The sequence below is a fragment of the Odocoileus virginianus genome, chromosome 3 (genome assembly GCF_023699985.2).
Source record: "Odocoileus virginianus isolate 20LAN1187 ecotype Illinois chromosome 3, Ovbor_1.2, whole genome shotgun sequence".
In the NCBI taxonomy this organism is placed as follows: Eukaryota; Metazoa; Chordata; class Mammalia; order Artiodactyla; family Cervidae; genus Odocoileus; species Odocoileus virginianus.
This window is the reverse complement of record NC_069676.1, coordinates 95,090,942-95,108,387: the sequence shown is the minus strand read 5'-3', so window position 1 is coordinate 95,108,387 and position 17,446 is coordinate 95,090,942. Positions and strand designations below refer to the sequence as shown.

At 37.5% G+C, this 17,446-nt stretch overlaps 1 protein-coding gene across 1 annotated transcript in view; it reads left to right on the top strand.

Annotated features, from left to right (window-relative positions):
- The window catches only part of SLCO6A1 (solute carrier organic anion transporter family member 6A1), a 108,338-nt gene that overhangs the window by 36,794 nt on the left and 54,098 nt on the right, over window positions 1-17,446 (top strand). Inside the window, exon 7 of the mRNA XM_020890443.2 lies at window positions 11,295-11,439. Coding sequence (XP_020746102.2) covers window positions 11,295-11,439 — 145 coding nt within the window. The remainder of the gene's footprint in view (window positions 1-11,294; window positions 11,440-17,446) is intronic.

Below are 17,446 nucleotides of genomic sequence, written 5' to 3'. Positions count from 1 at the left end.
AAGAGGATTCCCTTTTCTCCACACCCTCTCCAGCATTTATTGCTTGTAGACTTTTGGATAGCAGCCATCCTGACTGGCGTGTAATGGTACCTCATTGTGGTTTTGATTTGCATTTCTCTGATAATGAGTGATGTTGAGCATCTTTTCATGTGTTTGTTAGCCATCTGTATGTCTTCCTTGGAGAAATGTCTGTTGAGTTCTTTGGCCCATTTTTTGATTGGGTCATTTATTTTTCTGGAGTTGAGCTGGAGGAGTTGCTTGTATATTTTTGAGATTAATCCTTTGTTTGTTGTTTCATTTGCTATTATTTTCTCCCAATCTGAGGGCTGTCTTTTCACTTTGCTTATAGTTTCCTTTGTTGTGCAAAAGCTTTTTAAGTTTAATCTTAAGAAAGAAGAATGGAACTTGAGGAATCAACCTGCCTGACTTCACGCTCTACTACAAAGCCACAGTCATCAAGACAGTATGGTACTGGCACAAAGACAGAAATATAGATCAATGGAACAGAATAGAAAGCCCAGAGATAAATCCACGAACCTATGGACACCTTATCTTCGACAAAGGAGGCAAGAATATACAATGGAAAAAAGACAACCTCTTTAACAAATGGTGCTGGGAAAACTGGTCAACCGCTTGTCAAAGAATGAAACTAGAACACTTTCTAACACCATACACAAAAATAAACTCAAAATGGATTAAAGATCTAGATGTAAGACCAGAAACTATAAAACTCCTAGAGGAGAACATAGGCAATACACTCTCTGACATGAATCTCAGCAGGATCCTCTATGACCCACCTCCCAGAATATTGGAAATAAAAGCAAAAATAAACAAATGGGACCTGATTGTTTTTATAGTTCTTCTCTGTTTCTCTTTTTTTGCTTTTTCCCATGTGTTTTTATGATTTTCTTTAGTGGTATACTTGTATTTTCCCTTCTAATTTTGTGTATCTATTATAGGTCTTAGATTTGTGATTACATATATGTGGCTTCGTATATGTTGACCTGTAACTCTACTTGTTTTAAACTGTTCTCTGTTTAAACTCAAACACATCCTAAAAGATCTATGTTTTTTACTTTCCTCATCCATTTTTTTGTGTTTTTGATGTCATATTTATATTTCCATATTTATCCCTTAAATATTGTAGTTATAGATGATTTTACAATCATTGTCTTTTAATCTTCATACTAGCTTAAATTTGGTCCATAACCTTTACTATATATTTGCCTTTCCTAGTGGGATTTTTCTTTTCTCATAAATTCTTACTTATTGTTATTATCATTTCTTTTCAACTTAGAGAAGACCCTTTAACACTTTATTTAAGGTCAGTTTAGTATTCATGATTTCTTTTTGTTTTTTTGTGTCTGAAAAGTTCATTATCTCTCCCTCAAATCTGAGCAATAACTCTGCTGGGTAGAATATACTAGGTTGTAGATTTTTTCCCTTTTAACAGTAAAATATATTATGCTATTCCCTCATGACCTGCAAAGCTTCTGCAGAAAGATCACTAATAGCTATGTGGGGGGTTCCCTTGTAAGTTACTCTTTATTTTTCTCTTCCTCCTCTTTAAAATTCTCTTTATCTCTAATTTTTGCCATTTTAATTATGATAAGTCTTGGTGTAGATATCTTTGGATTCATCTCTTTCGAGACTCTGTGGGTTTCTTGTACATGGTTATCTGTTTCCTTCTTGAAGTTCAGGATTTTTCAGCTATAATTTCATCAAATATATCTTTAACCCTGTTCCTTTTCTCTTCTCTTATAATGCACATGATATTACACTTGATGAAATCTTACATGTCCCTTAAACTGCCCTCATTTTTTAAACTTGTTTTACTTTTTGCTGTTCTGATTGGGTGATTTCCATCATTCTGCCTTCTAGATCAGTTAAGCCTTCTTTCAAGTCCTTTAGTCTGCTGTTAATTCCTTTTAGTGTGTTTTTCATTTCAATTCTTGTATTCTTCAGCTCTGACTGGTTCTTTTTATATTTTCAATTTCCTTGTTACATTTCTCACTGTGTTCATCTATTCTCAAGTTCAGTTGGCATTCTTATTCCTATTGCTTTGAACTCATTATCTGATAAATTACTTATTTATAATTTCATTAATTCTTTGTTTAGAGTTTTTTTCTTGTTATTTCATTTGAAACAAATTCCTCTGTCTTCTCATGGTGTTTAACTTTCTTGTGAATATCTCTATGAAATCAGGTAAAGCAGGTAACTGTCCCAGACTCGAAAGGGTGTCCCTGTGTGAGAGCATCCCTGAACAGTGTGTGTGCTCCCAGCGCCTCTGGTGGGAGAGCTAGATCTGAAATGTGCAAGGGTCATGTATTTCCCCAGGGTACACCGGCCAGCTATCACCTTGGTGGGAGGTGGGGCTGGAGACAGTGTGGATAGAGCCAGTCAGGTGTGATCAAGGGCTTGTCCTAGGCTCCGTGGCCAGCCTTGCCCTATCTGGGTAAGGTTGGGTCCCGAGGTGCTGGAGGAGAAGCCCTGAGAATCGGGTCTGAGCTGGTTCCGCTCGCTACAGGTGTGTGTCCTCCCACCCCCTTCCCTGCAATGGCCCCTTCACCTGAGAGGGTAGCAGTCCTGAAGCAAGAGCGGCCAGAGCAGCTGCCCAGTGAGAGCCTTGCTGAGGTGGGCACTGCACATCAGTCTGTTCCAGACAGCTCCCGATCCACGACTTCCATGAGAAGTTAAGTTACAAGTAAAACTCTTGAGAAGTTAAAAATTTATTGGTGTCCTCCTCAACTGGCTTTCCTTCTATTTGTCCATAGACACCAAGGCCTTTTTATTGGCAGGACCAGTGTCTCCCATCATGCAGCCTGGATTGGGGTAGGCAGTAGATTAATGCTTCCACCACATGATAGGAAAAATTCCAGAATTAATTGGGGCATTATACGACCCATCTTTAGGAACCATTTCCTCCCTGCAGCATTCCTCTGCGTTTGGTTTCTTCATTAACATTTGTATCCCACTGCTGCTTGAGCCCTGTCCTGAATCTCAGTCTACTTTTCTCAGGCCTCTGTACTTAAAACTTTACATTTTGCTAGTCCTGCTCTTGTTTCAACTCCAGCTAAGTAAGCACATATAGGACTACCGAACCTAGTTTGAAATTCCAGACCAGCATGGGCTTCCTCTAGTCTAGTAAAGACCCTGGGTTGTTGACAAACTCTGCGAAGGACTAGGACTAAGACCCTCGGTACTGCAAGGCATGGCTCATTGCCCAGAACTGTCTTCTGTTTTGTGGAACTGATTCAGGTTCTCCCTTTGTGTGTCAACAAGTATCGGAATTAAGCCTCATTTTGCTACACAAAACCATTTAGATACCAATTTATATATCTGGCTGTCTTTTTTGCCTCCCATATGTTGTATCTAAGAAAAGATATAGGCTGTTTGTTTGTTTGTTTGTTTTTTTAGATAGGAAAACCTGTAAGAGAATCCTTGGTATACTGATTTTGCTCTGCTCATAGTCCCTTTCTGAATGAAGAGCCCAGAAGTGTTTTCTTGTGCATTAGTTGCTGTGCTCTGTATGATGTATTCTAATTGTTCTAGCCAAAAGTAGATCTGGGTCAGCATTTGAGCCCAAGTCAGTAATCTTTAGATTGCCCCAAAACTTACTGAGTATCATATCTTGAGAACAGTAACTGGTAGGGGCATCTTGCTGTAAAGTAACTTATCTAGTCAATGTTTCTCTCAGGGTGTGTACACAGGAGAAAGAGAGGGAAACTTGAGGGACACAGCTCTGGTAAATGGACATAGAGAAGATGAGTTATCAAAGGCCACTGAGGCGAAGAACAAACGGAGAGGATAGTCAGCAGCCAAAACAGAAGTAGACATAGACATGATAAACTGACAGAAAGCAGCTGAGTATTCCAACCTTTCAAGCAATCGGGACAAAGCAATGTAACTCCCACTGTTGCGCAGTCATGATGGGCTGCCATCTTATTCTGAATGAGCTTCTATTTCTTTGTAAGCACTGAATTGTTGAGCTACTGACTGCTTGGACTTCACTTTCCTGTGTAACATTGTGATAAGTTGCATTATGAGTTAGCCAATGAGTCGGTTCATGTCAGCCTAAGCACAAAAATTGTCTCATGTCCTTGTTCCCAGATTAACATCATCATCATCATTTGGGAATTTGCTAGAAACATAAATTCTTAGGCCCCATTCCACATCTACTGAACCAGAAACTTTGGAAGTAGAACCTAGCAATATAAGGTTTTATAACCATCCTCCAATGATTTAAAGCACACTAAAGTTTATAAATAACAAATCTAGTAATCTGATGTGATTATTCTTACTTTATAAATTATGAAATTGATATGTATTCATTACTGGGTACCTACTATTAATGTGTATCAGATATTATTTAAATTATTACACATACTCAATTCTCATAATCATCATAAATTAGATATTATAATTTCTACTTTACCAGTAATTTAAAGAGGATGAGCAAAATAAAAGAGAAAGGATGAGTAACTTTTCTAAGACCTGTATAATTTTAGACACACACTTACACACACACACATATATACAGGTGACTGAATTGAGGTGAAAACCATAAGAATACCTTGTGTATTTGACTCTGAGGCTATTGCTCTCTCTACTATTACATAATACTTGCTAGAAATGAGATTTATAGAGATTGTGATTTGCTCACTGTTGCTTCAAAAATCAGTTGCAGACCCAAGACAAAAGCTAGATTTCTCTGCTTCTTGTTCTGCTCGTTATATCTAATACAGTCTTCCATTTTATCTACAATCATGAAATATTGCTTTAACTTTCATTAGAATAAGGACTATTCTTAGTGTTCAATTCTCAATACTTATTATGAATAAATTACATTGTGAACTAGAAGGAGCTATAGAAATGATGTAACCCAGTAATTGGGCAGTGTCTGAATATGCAACATGAGAAATATAAAATTAAAAAATAAAACATAGCTTCCTTATCCATTTGTCTGCTGATGGGCATCTAGGTTGCTTCCATGTCCTGGCTATTATAAACAGTGCTGTGATGAACATTGGGCAGTCAAATGGATAAGGAAGCTATGGTACATATATACAATGGAATATTACTCAGCCATTCAAAAGAATTCATTTGAATCAGTTCTAATGAGATGGATGAAACTGGAGCCCATTATACAGAGTGAAGTAAGCCAGAAAGATAAAGAGCGATACAGTATACTAATGCATATATATGGAATTTAAAAAGATGGTAATGGTAACCTTATATGCAAAATAGAAAAAGAGACACAGATGTGCAGAACAGACTTTGGGACTCTGTGGGAGAAGGCGAGGGTGGGATGTTCTGAGAGAACAGCACTGAAACAAGTATACTATCAAGGGTGAAACAGATCACCAGCCCAGGTTGGATGCATGAGACAAGTGCTCAGGGCTGGTGCACTGGGAAGACCCAGAGGGATCGGGTGGAGAGGGAGGCGGGAGGGGGGATCGGGATGGGAACCCATGTAAATCCATGGCTGATTCATGTCAATGTATGACAAAAACCACTACAATATTGTAAAGTAATTAGCCTCCAACTAATAAAAATAAATGGAAAAAAAAGACAAAATATTCAAATAAATAAGACTATTCATGAAATAGTACTTTTAAAATTAATAAAGTAAAAAAAGTAATCACAAAACTATAAACAATTCAGGAACTATGTTAACAAAGCTGCTCAAGAACTTCATGAAAAAATCTAAAACTCTATGTAATGGTATTAAAGACTAGGATAAGTTGAAAGATACACAATATTTGTTGTTGTTGTTGTTTAGTCACTCAGTTGTGTTGACTATTTGCAGCCCCATGGACTGCAGCATGCCAGGCTTCCCTGTCCTTCACTATCTCCCAGAGTTTGCTCAAACTTATGTCCATTGAGTCGATGATGCCATCCAACTATCTCAACCTCTGTTGCCCCATTCTCCTCCTGTCGTCAGTCTTTCCCAGCATTAGGGTATTTTCCAGTGAACTCAGGTGGCCAAATCATTGGCGCTTCAGCTTCAGCATCAGTCCTGCCAATGAATATTCAGGATTGATTTCTTTTAGGACTCACTGGTTTGATCTCCTTGCAACCCAAAGGACCCTCAAGAGTCTTCTCCAACATCACAGTTAGAAAGCATTAGTTCTTCTGCTCTCAGCCTTCCTTAAAATCCAACTCTCATACCCATACATGACTACTGGAAAAACCATAGCTTTAACTATACTGATCTTTGTTGACAAAGTGATGTCTCAGCTTTTTAATAAGCTATGTAAATTTGTCATAGCTTTTCTTCCAAGGAGCAAGCATCTTTTATTTTCATGGCTGTAGTCACCATCCCCAGTGATTTTGGAGCCTCCTGAAATAAAGTCTGTCACTGTTTCCATTGTTTCACCATCTATTTGCCATGAAAGATGGGACTGGATGCCATGATCTGACTTTTCTGAATGTTAGTCTTAAGCTAGCTTTTCCACTCTCAACTCTTTCACTTTCATCAAGAGGCTGTTCCTCTTTGCTTTCAGCCATAAGGGTGGTGTCATCTGCATATCTGAATTTATTGACATTTCTCCCAGCAATCTTGATTCCAGCTTGAACTTCATCCAGCCTGGCTTTTCACAGGATGTAATTTGCATATAAGTTAAAAAAGCAGGGTGACAATATACAGCTTTGACGCGCTTCTTTCCCAATTTTGAACCAGTTTGTTGTTCCATGTCCAGTTCTGTTGCTTCTTGACATGCATACAGATATTTCAAAGGGCAGGTAAGGTAGTCTGTTATTCCCATCTTTTAAAGAATTTTCCACAGTTTGTTGTGAGCCACAAAGTCAAAGGCTTTACCATAGCCAGTGAAGCAGAAGTAGATATTATTCTGGAATTCTCTTGCTTTTTCTGTGATCCAGTGTATGTTGGCAATTTGATCTCTGGTTCCTCTTCCTTTTCTAAATCCAGATTGTACATCTGGAAGTCCTCAGTTCAATACTGTTTGAGAATTACCGTACTAGCATGTAAAATGGGTTCAATTGTGTGGTAGTTTGAACATTTTTTGGCCTTGCCCTTCTTGGTGATTGGAATGAAAACTGAGTTTTTCAAATTTGGGGCCTTAGCTGAGTTTTCCAAATTTGCTGGCATATTGAGTGCACCACTTTCACAGCATCATTTTTTAGGATTTGAAATAACTCAATGGGTATTCTGTCATCTCCACTAGCTTTGCTCATAGTAATGCTTCATAAGGCCCACTTGACTTCACATCCCAGGATACTTGGCTCTAGGTGAGTGATCACAACATCATGGTTATCTGGGTCATTAATATATTTTTTTTCTGCAGTTCTTCTGTGTATTCTTGCCATCTCTTCTGAATATCTTCTGCTTCTGTTAGGTCCATACCATTTCTGTCCTTTATTGAGCCCATCTTTGCATAAATGTTCCCTTGGTATCTCTAATTTTCTTGAAGCGATCTCTAGTCTTTCCCATTCTGTTATTTTCCTCTTTTTCTTTGCACTGATCACGGAGGGAGGCTTTCTTATCTCTCCTTGCTATTCTGTGAATTCTGCATTCAGATGGATGTATCTTTCCTTTTCTCCTTTGCCATTCACTTCTCTTCTTTTCTCATTTATTTGTCAGGCCTCCTCAGACAACCATTTTGCCTTGTTTGCATTTCTTTTTCTTGGGGATGGTTTTGCTCACTGCCTCCTGTACAATGTCACAAACCTTCGTCCATAGATAGGCACTCTGTCTATCAGATCTAATCCCTTGAATCTATTTCTCACTTCCAGTGTATTATCATAAAGTATTTGATTTAGGTCATACTTGAGTAGCCTAGTGGTTTACTCTACTTTCTTCATAGCTCAGTTGGTAAGGAATATGCCTGCAATGCAGTAGACCTGGGTTCCGACCCTGGGTTGGGAAGATCCCCTGGAGAAGGGAAAGGCTTCACACTCCAGTATTCTGGACTGGAGAATTGCATGGACTGTATAGTCCATGGGGTCAAAGAGTCGGGCATGACTGAGTGACTTTCACTCACTTAACTTCCATTTAAGTTGGAATTTTGCAATAAGGAGTTCATGATCTGAGCCACAATCAGCTACCAGTCTTGCTTTTGCTGACTGTATAGAGCGTATCCATCTCTGACTGCAAAGAATATAATCAATCTGATTTCAGTATTGACCATCTGGTGATGTCCATGTGTTGAGTCATCTATTGTGTTGTTGGAAGAGGGTGTTTGCTATGACCAGCGTGTTCTCTTGGCAAAACTGTTAGCCTTTGCTCTGTTTCATTTTGTATCCCAGGGCCAAACTTGCCTGTTACTCCAGGTATCTCTTGATTTCCTACTTTTGCGTTCCAGTCCCGTATGATGAAAAGGACATCCTTTTTTTTTGGCGTTAGTTCTAGAGGTCTTGTAGGTCTTCATAGAGCCATTCAGTTTCAGCTCTTTGGTATTAGTGGTTGGGGCATAGACTTGGGTTACTGTGATATTGGATGGTTTGCCTTGAAATGAACTGAGACCATTCTGTCATTTCTGAGATTGCACCCAAGTACTGCATTTTGGACTCTTGTTGGCTATGACAGCTACTCCATTTCTTGTAAGGGATTCTTGCCCACAGTAGTAGATGTAACGGTCATCTGAATTAAAGTCACCCATTCCGAGTAACCCACTTTAGTTCGCTGATTCCTAAAATGTCAGTGTTCACTCTTGTTCACTCTTGTCAGTGTTCATCTCCTGTTTGACCACTTCCAAGTTACCTTGATTCAAGGATCTAACAGGTTCCTGTGCAGTATTGTTCTTGAGAGCATCAGTCTTTACCTTCACCACCAGACGTACCCACAACTGGACATTGTTTCTGCTTTGGCTTAGCCTCTTCATTCCTTCTGGAGATATTTCTCTGCTCTTCTCCAGTAATATCATATCTTTTAGCCTTTTCATTTTGTTCATGGGATTCTCAAGGCAAGAATGGTGAACTGGTCTGCCATTTCTTTCTCCAGTGGACCACAGTTTGTCATAACTCTCTACCATGACCCATCTGTCTTGGGTGACCCTACAGGACATGGCTCATAGGTTCATTAAGTTACACAAAGCTGTGATCTATGTGATCATTTTGGTTAGTTTTCTGTGATTGTAGTTTTGATTCTATCTGCCCTCTGATGGATGAGGGTAAGAGGCTTGTGAAAGCTTCTGATGGGAGAGACTGGCTGTGGGGAAAAGTGGGTGTTACTCTGGTGTGCAAGGTTATGCTCCTCCCTGGGTTGAAAAAACCCCCTGCAGAAGGAAGTGGCAACCCACTCCAGTATCCTTGCCTGGAAAATTCCATGGAGAGAGGAGCCTGGCAGGGAAGTCACTGAGTGACTGAGTATGCAAGGGCATGAATAAGTGAAACAAAGAATGTTTATTCTAGTACACAATAAGACCTGATATAAAGCCATAGTGGTTGAAAAAAGAAAAGGTAATATTTCCTCAGTACAAATAAACAGGCCGGTGGAACAGAAAACCCAGCTACAGATTAGTGTATATAAGAACTTGTCATATGATAGAGGAGGCATTCCGAAGATAATTGTTCAGTAGGTATGATGACTAACTCGGTTCTTTGTGTGGTAAAGTGAAGTTGGCTGGCAACTTCATAACTTTCATATTATGCAAAAAGATGATTTCTAGGTTAATAGAATGTGACTATAAAAAATGACAAAGTCAAGGTTTAAAATGAAAGAAACACCTTGCAATATAAGGATATGAAAAGAATACACAAGATTTGTAATAGTGTCAAATGTGAACTTATTTATGAATTAGATTATGTTAAGACATTAATGTAATTAAGATTTCTTAAATACATTACATTAAGATTTCTGTTCAATAAAGGAAGCTGTAGACAGTGTTAAAAGGTGGGTGACAGATATCTAAATCCAACACAAGATTAATGTTTAGAATAAATGAGAGTTCTTATAAAATCTGCAGAAGAATTTCAGGAAGCATATAAATAGCCAGTTCGTACTCCCAAGTGAATACTAAATAGATAAGAAATTATATGAAGAAATGCTCAGTTATATTTGAAGTTAGAGAATTATAAAATGTAGCATTGTAATAATACACATTCATCAGCATGGCAAAATTTTGAAAGCCAACTAATATTAAAGTGTTTGTGATTATGTGGGGTGTGCCAGTTATCTGTTGCTACGTGACAAACCACCCCCAAACTTAGTGGCTTAAAATAATACAGCATCTGTTTTGATCAATTGTAATGAAGTAAATCTGGGTGATGAAGTCATCTGAAGGCTTGTTCCAGATATTAGCTTTTGATTCTGGCTGTTTGCTGGAATGCCCACACATGACCTCCCCTTCTGGCCTGGGTTTTCTCAGAATGTGGTAACCAAGTTCCACAGCCAGACTCCTGAGAGAGAGAGTTCCCAGCAGGAGTCAAACTGTCATTTTATGACCCGGCCTCAGAAGTTGTGCAGCATTACTTGCTTTGAGAGGCAGTCAGTCAGGCCTTTTGAAGTTCAACGCCTCTTTCTTGGAGAATGGCGAAGTTCTGGAAAGGGATATAAAATCAGAAATATTGCTTTGATGAATTTTAAAAAGTATCAGTTGCTACATGAAGAAAGTGAAATTCTCTTATATTACAGTGGGAGTATAAACTGACAATTTTGGAGAAAAATTTGGAGAAATAATGGCATGAGGTATACCAAATCCTGGAGCCCTAGCATCCCTGTCTAGGATATATACTTCCAAAGACACTCTATCCTATTTCCTTAAGGGTTGCACAGGGATGTTTAATGTCACCTTGTTTGGCCAGTAGGAAGCTCAAATCGACTTAAGCATTTAACCCTATGGGAGTGGTATTACACTATATAATGTGTTAAATATAACTCAGAAGATGAATTTGATAAATATGCAGAAAATGATAGTTTTCAGAAATAGTGGTTAGGGATAGAGAAAGAAACTTTAATTTTATTTAAAAATATACAAGTAGAAAACATCATTGAACATTCTCAAAGATATATACATATCTAAGAAATATAGAAGTCAGTTTGAAAATTAATATTCTAGTTCTAGCAGTTCTAGCACACTGCCAGAGTCACAAATAAAAATTATAGGTGGTATGGAGAGCAAATAGCAAATAAAAATGGTTCAAACACTGAATGTCTTTTATGGTATATTGGTGAATTTTAAATTTCTGTTTCAATTTTTATATACATATAGTATTGTCAGTTATTGACAAAGGTAAACTTTTTGTGGATTGGTCACTAATATACAGGTGGGTATATCTATTTTTCTTTACCTAATAAAGTAAAATAATTCATATGTAACTTATTTCTATTTCAGACTCTGATCAAGAATCCAATATTTGTGTGCCTATCTCTGTCCAGAGCTTCAGAATCTTTAGTTATGATAGGAGCATCTGAATTTTTGCCAATATATATAGAAAATCAGTTTATATTAACACCCACTGAGGCGACTGCACTTGCAGGTAAACATTTCCACTCATTGTACTCATCGTGAAATTCTTATGTGAATTTTTCTTGTATGTATTTATGAAATATTTCAACTAAGTGGGAAGTAGAATGAACAGTAGCATTTGCTTAAATTTTAAATATATGAATACTGCTTGTTCAAATTTTTAAAATATGAGCATTTTTCCATCATTGCATCACTGGTTTTTAACACATAGAAATTTTGTAGGACTTCTGCATTTCCCTTTTATCACATTTCTTTTCCTCCCTCTCCAGAGGTAACTTACACCTCTTTTAAAGTTGGAGTTTTTCCTTCTCACACATTTATATATTGTTACCTCTTACATACCTGTCTACATACAGTCTATTTCTAAAATCTATATATCATTTTGTATGTACTCTTCTGTTACTTTTATCTGGAATTATGTTTATCAGATTCATATTAATCTCTATTTAGGACATTTTAACATTGCCATGGGATTCTATTTTGTGCATACTGTTTCTTTTTCTGTATCATATACATCGACATGAAGTTGCCTCCAACTATTTCACTTTTCCAAACAATGAAGTGACAAATAGACTCGTATACATGTTCCTTGTGCACATTTGTAAAAGTTGATCTATGTTTGGACATCAAAGAGGCGTTGCTATTAAGTACATCAGTTTTATTAGATATTGAGAATTGGTTCTCCAAAAGAGGCTGCAAATGGAATTAAATGTTTTAAGGTTCTGGCATTAATGGGAAGATGGTGAATGTGATCATTTATTTTATGCTGTAAAAAATCAGGGATACATACTGTAACTTGCAGGTAACCAGTAAGAAAATAGTAAAGAGTACATTATTTTGAAATATTTTATTAACAATTTTAAAAAATAAGAAAGGGAAAAAAGAAGGAACATAAAACATGTGGGCCAAATAAAAACAAATGTTAATATGTGCAAAAGCTTTGACTTTCAGCCCATTGGTGAGTAGATTTTGTGGTAAGGGGCACACCATTGTTGGATTGCACATGGTCCAAAAGCCAAACATGACACAGTTTCAGGGCCCATATGACAGATTTTTCCACAGGTATACCATTTTGTTTGACAATGATTAATATAATTAGCAGAGATAGGGACTAAATCATTCAGTGTTTTTTTTTTCATACAGTATTTAATTAAAGAAGTCTCCAAAGAACAGGAAAAGGCCACCTGCAGTATTGGCCTCAATCATGCTAGCAAAGTTTGGATGCAGCTAGCTGACCAAATTTCTTGGTCCTCAGCATCTACCTTATCAAGATAACTTTCTGCTTAAATTTCTGTATTGACTTTTTCACTTAGCCTGAGGTATTCATTCAGGCATAACAGAATGGGTTAGTAATTGCAAATATTCTACCCAGGCCTGCAAGGATGAAGTTTTGGGCAATTCAGTCATCCATAACAATGCTTGAGACTGACCAGAGTGCTTTCCAGGGATGAGGTGTCACTGATTATTTCAACTAAAATTAGGGACAAGTTTTTTTGTACCACATTTTCTGGTCGGATTACTTGTAGAGTAGTAGAGACAACTGCCTTCAGGGTATATGCAGATAGTGTATCAGTAGTCCCTCTGAAAATCTTTCCAGAGTAAAGAAAGTAACTTCATTTGAAAGAAATTTCCACAGTATTCTGAGGGCTATATGGTCTAGTGGTGGTGTTTCTTTAAACATCTGTGGCTCTTTTATGATCACCTCCATGGCTTGAACAGACCAGTTCCAGCTGACAAGAAAGGCTTGTCAGATGGTTAGTGCTGAGTCTGTTTTGGTTCATCTCCAGACGAGAATATCAGTCCACAAACCCGAGTTTTCTATGAGTCAGGACTTTGGTTATGCCAAGAGACCAGTAATAAGCTAAGTGTTGGTATTAGTCACTTGGTCATGTTTGACTCCCTGCGACGCCGTGGACTGCAGCCCACCAGGCTCCTCTCTCCACCGAATTCTCTAGGCAAGAATACTGGAATGGGTTTCCATTTTCTTCCCCAGAATAAGCTAAGAGCTGCTTTTAAATGTAGCTGTTTCAGGGAGTCTGTGACTCCTATACAAGCAACAATGCTTCTGAATGGGGGCTTCCTCTCTTTTTCCAGAGGCTCCAGCACACAAAACCATCAGCCACAGAGCCTTGAAGCTGAAATCGGTATATTAGGTTTGTGGTAAGGTGGCTCAGAGGTTAAAGCGTCTGCCTGCAATGCAGGAGACCCCGGTTCGATCCCTGGGTCAGGAAGATCCTTTGGAGAAGGAACTGGCAACCCACTCCAAGTATTCTTGCCCGGAGAATCCCATGGAGAGAGGAGCCTGGTGGGCTACAATCCATGGGGTAGCAAAGAGTTGGACACGGCTGAATGACTTCACTTTCACCTTCACCTCAAAGGATGGAGCATTCCACAGCTTGCTGGTTAGTATTCTGTGGATCAGCTTATACAACCAGTTAGTATTCTGATTAGGTCTGTGGATCAGCTAATACGAAAGACCAAAGAGAAACTCTGAGTTGCCTACTGTGTTCAATACTCAAAAATCCAAAATCCAATGCTAGGCTGGCCTTTGGTTGGGGGAAAGAGAGACAGTTTTTCCTTAACTTCCAGAGTGATAGAGCTCTGTGATTCTGTCTGCAGAGTGCCCCAAAACTTGATGAGCGGTCTCTAGATTTTGTTAGGTGTGATCAGTCTTCCTTGCTGATGATGGTATAATAACACCAAACTCAGAGCCATTGAGTCAGGCCTCTGACCCCACAGCCAACTGAATATCTTCTATCACTGAAAGTTTTGGGTGCCGTAGGTAGTGGTCATCAAAATACATCTCCCCCTTGTAGTAAATGGAAGAGAACTTTAGGTACTCCTGACGGGGTACTGTGGAGAAGGCAGTGGCACCCCACTCCAGTTCTCCTGCCTGGAAAATCCCATGGACGGAGGAGCCTGGTGGGCTGCCGTCTACGGGGTCGCTAAGAGTCAGACACGACTGAAGAGACTTAGCAGCGGCAGCAGCAGAGGGAGTACTGCAAATGTGTGTTTGCAGCCTTGTAGCACGAATGAAAATCAGTCTCCTTTGGGTGCAAAGAAGACTTTGGCGGTGTCCAAGACAGTGTCTCCAGTGCCCTCGGTCAGTGACGTCACCATGTATGGGACAGTCAGGGCTGTAGGGACAATGAATTCAGCTGGTGGCTAATCTACTGTAAACCTCAAGCCCCTGGTAACTTTTTCCCTTGGGACAAGAGGTCTGTTGCATTGAGACACTGCTTCATTTAAGTCCCTAATCGAAGTTGGGACTTTCCTTTCTCCTCCTGGGATTCTGTGTTGTTCCTGTTGGACCATACATGAGGGAAAGCATAGCAATTTATGTGTTCCACTGTCGTTCTTAGAATTTAGAAGCATATTCAGTACAAGTGTGCAAAATACAGTTATCGATTCTATACTTTGAAATTGGAATCACAGCATTAATATAGTGAAGCCACAACAAAAGTGCTCTAAAAGTGCTCTTTTCTCACTTATCCAAGCATGTTCACTATAGAAATATCTGTGAAAATGTAGAACAAAAAGCAGTCAGCACATCTACTTGTAGGATATACAGCATCAGAGGGTAGTAGAGAACTATTGCCCAGTAAATAAAGTAGTAATTTTTTAAATACAAAAATTTAAATTTAAATATTTTTAAATTTAAAATTATTTGAATACAGTTATTGTTTAAATATGTATTTAAATAAAGACAAATTTAAATAAAGGCAAATCTTGACCTTTATGTAACTACATACATAGATACCAATTCTAGGTAGATTGCAGGTTTCGGTGTGTATGGTAAAACAATAAAGCTTTTTAGAAAGACATAGGAAAATATCTTCATGCCTTAGAGAAGACAAAGATTTATTAAACAAGACAAAAATTTACATAAATGAGGGAAAAAGTGTGGTATTACGTTAAAATTAAGAACTTATTTTCATCAAATGTCAGCATGATGAGAGAAAATGCATATAAAACAATCTTTTCAATAGAAATATTCTACAAAGTATTTGGGTCCAGAATATATTAAATCTGACAATAATAAAAAGGTAGATAATCCAATAAGAATGGACAAAAGATTTGAACAGGCATTATATAAAAGATGATACCAGTTGGCCAATATTCATGTGAAAATGTGCTCACCTTCAGTAGTTTATTAGGGAAATACATATTAAAATCACAAGGCAATACTAGTAGCCATTCACCAGAATTGCTGAAATGTAAGAGAAAGATATGTTGGCATGGATGTGGAGCAATTGCCATTTTATCCCCTCTTGGTGAGAGTGTAAATTGGTTCATCATTTTATAAATCTGTTTGGCAGTGTCATAAAAATCTGAACCTATACATAATCCTCTGACCCAAGAATTCAACTCCTAGTTATATACACAAGTTCCTTTCTTAACAATATATTAAACAGAAATGCAAATGTTTACAAAAAGAACATATACATGAATTTTTATAGTAGTGGCACAATTTGTTAACAACACAGTGAATAAATAAGTTGTGCTGTATGCACATACTAGAATACTATTCAGCAGTGATAAGGCATGAACTATTATTATATACAAAAGCATGGGTGGATTTTTCAAATATCATGTCCTATAAAAGAAACTATAATGTATGCATACTTTAAGATTCACATTTTATAAAATCTTTTAAGTGCACAAAAAAAGCCTCTGGTCTTCTAGTAAATGTTTGATTAATTTTTTTGACCTGGGTGTGCATACAGAGTTAAGTCCACTTTGGAAATTCATCAAATGTATAATTTTGATTTGTGTATTTTTCTGTACATCAATATAATATTTACATAAAAAGTTGCTTGGAAGTTCTGCGCTTTGCAATTCAATTTCCAACCATTTTGTGTCTTTCTAGGGTAGTGCTGAAGGACCCAGTTGTTTAATTGTTGAACTTCAGTGTTCAGTATTTTCTCATTGCCTGGGGCAATGAGCCTGGCAGCCAGTACTTTCTCAGTTGAGTTGTGTTTTCAGTTTTATGCTCACAGATGTACTTGATTTTCTCAACTCTGTGGTTGTTGGGTTCAAAATGAATAAACCTCGGGTCCTCTGGCATTGTGGTTAGGGATAGGAATTGGGGATCAAACATTTCATGTAGACTGCCAGCCAAACCTCTTGTTTTCTTAAGTCTACCTCACTCTTGCTTTCGGTCATATTAATACCTACCCTTAATTTCTGAGATTATGAGTTACAATGTGGTTTGCTTCTTCTTGACTTCTTTACCTATAGCTTTATTGCTCACTCTCTGATTCACTTAAAGTTCCCACAAATTTCTTAAAAAGTATTGCCTCTACACTATTTGTACTTTTTGCTTTTCTAATAAATGAAGTTGTCTGTAAATTCTACCTTTAAACAAATACTCATATGTTAGCTGCGTGACTGTACTTTGTCCTGAGCACTTAAGTATTAACTCATTTAGTTCTCCTAACAAGTTATGATGGAGGTATCATTATTTATAGATTTTATTTGCTAGCACCTCAATACATTTAGATGTAGTTTGTGTTATTGTTTGGTTCTAAGCATTCTAAATTCTCATCAGCATATTTTTACTTAAGCCATGCTTTGCTGAAAAGAGGGTTTTTTGTTTGTAGACATAGGCTTTTATTTCTCTTTTTAAATAACTCCTGTTCAAATCAGTTAATATTTTACATATCTTTAATAGTGTTGTAAAGTAAATCTTCATCTCTGAGACAGCTGATTTAAAACACTTTGTTTATAGGTTTTTAATTTTCTTGAAATCTAGGCAGTGTTTATATAATTTATTTAATGAGATATCATTAGGTATAAACATGTTCATGATCTACATTTCATGGTACATATCTTTTACTATTTATTTTCAAACTTTCCGTTCTAAAAAATATCGAATTTCATCATCTGTCTTTCTAATAGTTGTTTTATTCATACATCATTATTGTGAATTCTGACATTTAATTTTTCATTTTTTAATTGTATGTTTTGTTTTTTTGCACTTCTCTTTTGCTTCTTACTCCTCCCCCTATTATTCT